Genomic DNA, 7,399 nt, shown 5'->3' on the forward strand with positions numbered 1-7,399 from the left:
CCTGTACTCTAAAGCCAGGGGACTGCAGCTACTGACGCCTGTGCACCCTAGAGCCCACGCTTCATAACAAGAGAAGCCACGGCAATGAGAAGCCTGTACAGCTCGAGAGTAGGCCCTGCTCGCCGCAACTAGAGAAAGCCCTCAGAGCAGCTAAGACCTAGAGCAGCCAAAAATAATAAATACATTTTTTTAATTAGCAAAAAAACACAACAAAACAGTCTTGTGTATTTTTTTAAGAAAGGACATGACAGGCAGCTTCTTGGGGCTGCACGGGACTGGCTGAGAAAGCACCTGCAAGCCCTGAGCCCCAGGAAGAGCTCTGTAAGTGGCCCATGTTAGCTGTATTAGGGTGTCTGCCTTCCAGAGGGTCTCTGAGCAGAGGGTTTCCTGCCGGGGCCCCGCTTGCCCTGATGGTCCAGTGAAGAAGAGCCAGAGGGTCTAGAGGGAAGGCCAGCCCTACTTTCAGGCACCTAGGTGCCTAATCTCTGTGCTGGTTCCCTCATCAAAAATAGAAAAATCCATCAACACCTCAACAGTTCAGCAGACTTCTGCGGATATTAATGGAGATGACGAGTGTGAAGGCATAAGCCCTGAGTTCCTCCAACCCCAGCCCACCCGAACCGTGGTTCCCTGAGGACGGGAACTGAGTTTCAGACACCCTTCCAACCCTTCTTTCCCGCTCCAGGAAGGTGGCCAAATGCTGTCTGCAGAAAAGCCAAATAGCCCATCCACCCACCAGAAAAGAAGGTGTATGACGCACAGTCTAAGACCCAGGGAAATTTCAAAGTTTTCAGTCAAAAGTGGGAAGGTGGCCATGAATGGGCCAAATTCAGCCCCAGACACTTCACTTGAGCTTTCTGTACGTTGGTTTCCTGGTTAGGAAACTTGGCCTAATCACAGTAACACCTAGGATCATTATGAAAATCAGAATCAATATGCGTAATGTGCTTAAGAACTGCCTGACACATAGTACATGTTGGGTATATGTCACTATTATTATCATTATTTGATTCACAGGATGTCCAAGTTTTTGGATTGAAGTGCTGTCAGACGGCCTCTTCCATTTTTGCCCAAGTCCCCACCACTCCCTCTTGTCCCACACCCAGCCTGCCTCCCTGCTCAGCCCCTGGTTTGAGTTCGCAAACATAGCCTGGCCCTTTGTCATCACTGTGCCTGCCAGATGACACATGAACTCTTGGTTCCTGCCAAGAACGATGATGATTATAAAACTGGGCCAGCCCAGCCCTGTCACCAATCAGGCAAACTCAAGGCAGGGTCCTGAGCTGCCTCTCACACCCGTGGCTCTGCCCCAGCTAGCTGGGTATCTTCTGGCAAGTCCCTCCTCTTCTCCAGGCCTCAGTCTCCCCAGGTGTCAAACGGGCTCCAGAGCTCCCGTCCACCTCCCTGGAGCTTGTTCTGAGCGGGGGATGGTGGAGAGGACTTTTCACCCCTGCAAGGTCCCTGATTCCCTTCTCAGCAGAGCTGGGGAGCTCTCAGCCTGTCCCCTCTCAATGCTGTAAAGATAAATCCCACGCCAGCTGAGATATAACTGCAACCACCGATGTTATCCAGATACAGGTTTTATTAGCACGAATAGGAGAAAGGTGCCTAGAAGGATACATACGAGCCGTGACTTCCAGGGTGACGCTTACAAATTCCTGCACGTGTTTATTCCCACAGCCACCACACAACACAGCACCACCTACAATGTTTCTCCCAAGTGGAACACAGCTGTGAGGAGGGGCTCTTCCTAACCACAAAAGGATGCCCAAGAAGAGAACGAGATCCTCAGTGCCGGGGGTGAAGTTTATACATGGCAAATCCTGGCACGTGGCAAGGGCTGGAAGCTGGATCTGGACATGCTGGCTTCAACTCCACCCACCCTCCCTGGTTGCTCACATCAATAGTACCCTGTTCCACTCTGGGGGTCCCTTAGAAGACACAGCACGCTCATCTTAGGGCTAGGGAGGGGAGCAGGCCTGCAGGGGTGGGGGAGAGGGACTCTGGGGTCTGTTGCCTCACCAGTGATGCTGAGTGGGGTGACTTGGGGTTTGAACTCATCAGCTGGCTTTCTCAAGTCCCTGATATACGCAAGTGAAGCCAAGAGTTTGACATGTGTGTAAACTGGGGGCTCAGGAGTATGGTCAGGCATCTAAAGAGGAGGGGAAAAGAGAGGTCACAAGGGGTAGGGCGCACAGGGCTCAAGACGCTCTTAGACCACAAACTGAGTTTACAGGCAACCAGGCTCACTCCTCCAGGGGCTCGCTGGCCCAGGCCGCTCGCCGCCCAGGGTGCTGCCGCTTCTCTTCAGCCCCCTGCCCCCGGCTCAGGTCATCGAGGAGGCCCAACAGAAGGCTGGCTTGGCCGCAGGGTCCCCGGGGTCCGCACGGGCTCCCCAGGGCCCTCTTTCCAGGATGCTGGCGTTTCTCAGACATCAGCTCTCCACCCTCGTCCTCGTCCTCCCCTGCCTCCTCCCAGCTCCTTTGGGGCCTGGGGTCCACCAGCCGTCTGCCTGGGTGCTGCCTCTTGGTGACAGCGTACCCAAGCCAGGAGGCACGCCGGCCGGGATGCTGCCGCTTCTGCTGACCCGCGTCCACCGCCCATGCCGCCACATCGTCCCTCCGGCCGGGGTGCTGCCGTTTGCGGAGTCCCACGGCCCCTCCTTCTTCCTCTTCTCCTTCCACTCCCTCGTCTGCCTCCTCCTCCTCCCTTTTGCCAGGATGCTGACGCTTGGAGAACCAATCGGGTTGAAAGATCTGGGACTCTGGGGAAGGAAAGAGGCCCGTGAGGGACCCTATGACCCACAGATGCCCACTCCAGCCTTTCTTCCAGGCAAGACAGATTCCCACAGCATTCACCCAGACTCATGGCCTTGCACCTGCCTCTCAGGCCTCATAGACCCAGGCACACTCACACAGGTGGTCAAGGCCATGGCCTCTGGTTCCACTCCCCAGCTGTGTGACCATAAGCAACTCAACTTCTTTGAGCCTCAGTTTCCTTCTGAGTAAAATGGGGTGGGGAAGGGTAATAACAGTACCTATCTGAGGCTTGGTGGTTTAGTTGCTAAGTCGTGTCCGACTCTTGAGACCCCATGGACCGTAGCCCGCCAGGCTCCTCTTTCCACGGAATTCTCCAGGCAAGAATACTGGAGTGGGTTGCTATTTCCTTCTCCAGGGAATGTTCCCCACCCAGAGATTGAGCCTGGGTCTTCTGCATTGCAGACAGATTTAGGATCTGATGCTTAGGAAGATCAAATCCTGCTACAAGGGGTTTCAAGTACTTAGAAGGGTGCTTGGCATACCGGTGTCTAGTATGAACAGGTGCCTAGTAATTCACACTGCAACACACAAAGAAACTCTCTCTCCCTGGCACAGACTCTTTCCCACAGAAGGTCTGCTCTCTGAAATATTCCCAGAACTGAGATGGAAAAGGAATCTGATCCCAGGAAGCAGTCAACTCACCACCTGCCCAAGTTGTGGCCAGGGGGAGTTTCTGAAAGGCAAGAGGCTGAATGACTAAGTCGTTCCCTCCTCTGTGGCCGGGTTTCCCCTAACCCTCTCCAGCCAGCATCCTTCTCTCAACCCGCAGCCCCACACAGTCCCAGCCCTCACCGGATACGCTGTCATCCTGGTCTTCTCGCAGTCGCTGGAGGTCTTCCCGGAGGAGGAGGAGGCGCTCCGCCTGCCGCAGGAGGTCTTCTAGGCCCTGTTGCTCGGACAGGTCCACGTCCTGCTGGGCCACGTCCAGCTGTGCGCGGCCTCCGGGGACACTGGTCAGGGTCAGGGTCAAAGCCATGGCTAGCAGAAACCAAGGGCCAGGCATCTTGGCGTCTGGGGCAGGGAGACAGGAAGAGAAAAAAGGCACACCGCTGCGCTCCCGTCCCAGCCTGCTCTATGGCTCTCTTTCCTGTCCTGGGGGATACCCGAGGCCGGGGGTGAGTTGTGGGGGGGATCAACCGTTCAAATGCCCTCCCGGGAGCAGGACCACCTGCCACGTTTGGGCGAGGTCAGCTGGAGGACCTGCCTTGAGTCCTGGGCATCCTCAGCCCTAAGGATGCTTGGACAGCCTGCCCGCCCCCAGGTCTACCTGCGAGAGTCAGGGACCCCATCTCCACCACCACTTCTCAATGACAGGAGTGTAACCACCAAGATTGCGGCGCGGGCCCAACAGCCAGGACGCTAACCTGCAGCGTCGCAGGCTAAAATTCTCCCTCAAGGTTCCCAAAGCAATGTTTTTATTCCAACACGCCTTCTACAGCGTTCTGATTGCAACGCTGACTCTATTTCTAACGCTAAGATTCTAGGGCCAGGCTAGGAATCAAGTTCTAATTTCAATAGGCTAAATCCTATTTCTAGCTCCGAGACTGAGATTCTCAGGCTGAGGTCGGTTGCCACCGTAAACAGTCTGTAAGATCCGGATTCGAATTCTAACTCCCAGGCTCTCCCGCTTGTGTCCTGACTGCCCAGTGCAGCCCCCGGCATCCTGGCGCGGACCTCCAGCTTGGGGAAGCCCGGCAGCCGTAGGATGCGAACCTCCCCGCGATGCGCGGCTCCAAAGGCCGGGCCGTGCGCGCCGGGAGGAACCGCCAGCCCTGTGCCCGCCCCGAGCCTCCGTCGGGACCCAGCCTGCGCCGTGGAAGACCCGGGGGTGGAAGCGCAGCGCCCCTCCCGGGCGCGCTCCGAGCTCCAAAGCCGCTTCTCTCCGCGGGGCGCATTGGAGGGCGGGCAAAGCGCCCCCCTTTCCCGGGTCCCGGACGCCGCCCGCGGGGAGAAGGGACCGACAGTGGTTACCTGCCCGGCAACAGCTCCGGGGACCGGTCCGGGATCCTGGGCTCCGATCCGGAGATTCGGGGTCTGGGGTCGGCGGGTCAGGAGTCGAGGAGCGCTGGTAGGACCCGGGTCGCCGGTTGCCCTCCTCGCCGCCGGGCCGCTGCTTATATCTGCGCGAGGCGGCGGTGCGGGTGAGGTCAGCGCGGAGGGGTCGCGGCCGCCGGGAAGGGACGCTGACGGCAGCGGCCCCGTGGGTACCCCGCCCGCTGGCCCGCCTGCCTGCCTGCTCCGCCGGAAATCTGGGGCGGGGGCGGCGGGGGCGGCGGGCGGAGGAGCCGGGGGAGGAGGCACGAGCCGCAGAATCGGATGCTGGAGCAGGGTGGTTTCTGCATCCAGCTTCGAAGGTCTGATGTCTAAGAGAACACCCGGCCGGGTAGGGGACAAAGGCAGAGATGCTGAGAGAATCGCACAGAGATGCGCACAGGACAGACTCGAAGATGGAGACGGAGGCTAAGAGACACACAGAGAGATCAGAGCAGACCACGGCAGAGAAACCGTCAAGATGGGGAGGAGTCGGGGGCTGCGGGGGAGAGGGAGGGGGAGTGAGGGAGAGACAGAGAGAGGAGGAAAGTGGCCAAGTGGACCTGGGCTCTGATCTTGACTGTGTCGTCTCTGGAAAATGTCTCCCCCGCTCTGGGCCCAATTTTCTCATCCCTACAGTGAGGGAAGGCTGCAGTTTCTAAAATTTCAAAACTGTAATGGACATGAGTTTGAGTAAACTCCCGGAGTTGGTCACGGACAGGGAAGCCTGGCCTCCTGCAGCCCATGGGATCGCAAAAAGTCGGACACGACTGAGCGACTGAACAGAACTGAACTGAACTGGGCTGTTGGGCTTCCCAGGTGGCGCTAGTGATAAAAGAATCCACCTGCCAATGCAAGGGACACCAGTTCGATCCCGGGGCGGGAAGATCCCTTGGAGAGGGAAATGGCTACCCACTCCAGTATTCTTGCCTGGGAAATCCCATGGCCAGAGAAAAAACTCAGTAACCAACGTTTTACAGCCAGGAGAACTCAGGGAAATTATGGATTTATGGCTTCTCTTGAGAATCTGTTGGGAAAAAGTGGGCTTGCATTTCCTCCTGACAACAGCTGCCCTGGGTCATCACACCCTCCACCAGTTTCTACTGTCTTCCCAGTGTGTTGCTCTGGTCATTGACCCCTGGATAGGAAGTTTTTTTGGATCTACCTGCCCCAGGCAAAGGAAGTGAAGGGATAAGAGGGAGTAGAAAAGCAACGATCCCAAGGAGCTTGTGCACCAATCAGTCCCTGAAGTCAGATGATGCCTTGGAGGAGAGCATTGTTACCCTAGTCCTGGGAACAGCCTTCATAGTGAAAGAGTTAATGGGCACCCACAGTGTGCCAGGCTCCCCAGTCCCTCCTGGAGATACAGAAGTGTGCCAGGCATACTTAGAGGGAACCACGTTTTAGGCAGAGGGAACAACATTGGTGAAGACTCGCCTACCTCTGGACAGTCTGAACATCATTCTGCCTCCCCATACAACAGTTCTTCAGGCTAAAACTTGGAGTACCTGTTATATGTCTCAAGCCGTGCTGGTGGTTTGGCAAGGGGAATCCAAGAGTGTTAGTTTTTACTCCTTTCCTTGGCAGAGCATCTAACTTTCCAGGCATGTCCACCACCTCCTGGCATCCCTACGTCACCTTTACATCAGCCTTACATCACAAGATAAGTGGGATAGGGACTATAAGTCCCACTTTACAGATAGGGACATAGAGACTCAGAGAGGCAGAAAGACTAGAGGTGGAAGGGAACTTTTAGATCACCAGCTATAGTCCCCTCCTCATTCTTAGGTGAAGATACTGAGGTCTGTAGAGGTAACCTGACCACCTTCCCAACTCCCAGACACACTTTGTGTCCCCAGGGTCAGATGGTTGGTTGGATGGGGGTGGATTACAAACCTGAAATTCCAGACTTGATCTCCCAACCAGACCCCAGGATTAGAAGAACTGCCATCCTAGCTAAGCATTAAATCAGACAGACACATAGACCTGTTACCTTTCATATACAGCAGTGGAGGTGTAAATCAATACCATCTCTCTGGGTGGCAACCTGAAAATTTGACACATGTGTACCTTCCACAAGGCTTCTCAGGTGGTGCTAATAGTAAAGAACCTGCCAGCCAATGCAGGAGATGTAAGAGAGGCGGGTTTGATCCCTGGGTGGGGAAGATCTCAGGGCAGCAAGATTTACAGAAGCAGGAACTGGAAAAAGCCTGGTTGGCTGTCAATCAGGAGAGATCTGCTTGGATCAACTGGGGCCCATCTGGAACTGCAGGGCACTATGTCACTCTTAGCAGACATGCAATAAGCTCCAGGATGTATTGTTAAGTGAACAAAGCAGAGCAGAGAACAATTTTTACATCTGTGTGATGGCGCAGGAGATGAACTGTGGTTCTTGTATTCAGAGATCCCCTCAGGAGGGATGAAAGAGTACAGTGCCAGGGAGCTGGGGGGCTGGAGAAGGGGAGGTCAGCTGGGGGTTTGCTTTCACTGGCAGCCCTTAGAGGTATTTGGATTTTCTTTTCCTCTGTGCAGGATTCCCTGTCCACAAG

General features: G+C 55.7%; 1 protein-coding gene across 1 annotated transcript; it reads right to left on the reverse strand.

Moving 5' to 3' along the window:
- Positions 1–2,246: 2,246 nt before the first annotated feature.
- TRH (thyrotropin releasing hormone) lies at positions 2,247–3,822 on the reverse strand. Its single transcript, XM_068981614.1, has 2 exons — positions 3,612–3,822; positions 2,247–2,764 (listed from the first exon to the last, which is right to left on the reverse strand). The coding sequence occupies exons 1-2, from the start codon at positions 3,820–3,822 to the stop codon at positions 2,247–2,249; spliced, it is 729 nt and encodes a 242-aa protein (XP_068837715.1).
- Positions 3,823–7,399: the final 3,577 nt, after the last annotated feature.

Source organism: Capricornis sumatraensis, chromosome 10, assembly GCF_032405125.1.
Source record: "Capricornis sumatraensis isolate serow.1 chromosome 10, serow.2, whole genome shotgun sequence".
In the NCBI taxonomy this organism is placed as follows: domain Eukaryota; kingdom Metazoa; phylum Chordata; class Mammalia; order Artiodactyla; family Bovidae; genus Capricornis; species Capricornis sumatraensis.

Bases quoted from the DNA above. Each gene is read 5' to 3' on its own strand.
- TRH (XM_068981614.1), bottom strand. From the start codon at position 3,822: ATGCCTGGCCCTTGGTTTCTGCTAGCCATGGCTTTGACCCTGACCCTG. The intron at 2,765-3,611 runs GTGAGGGCTGGG...TTCCTTCCCCAG, and splicing joins CCAGGATGACAGCGTATCCG to AGTCCCAGATCTTTCAACCC.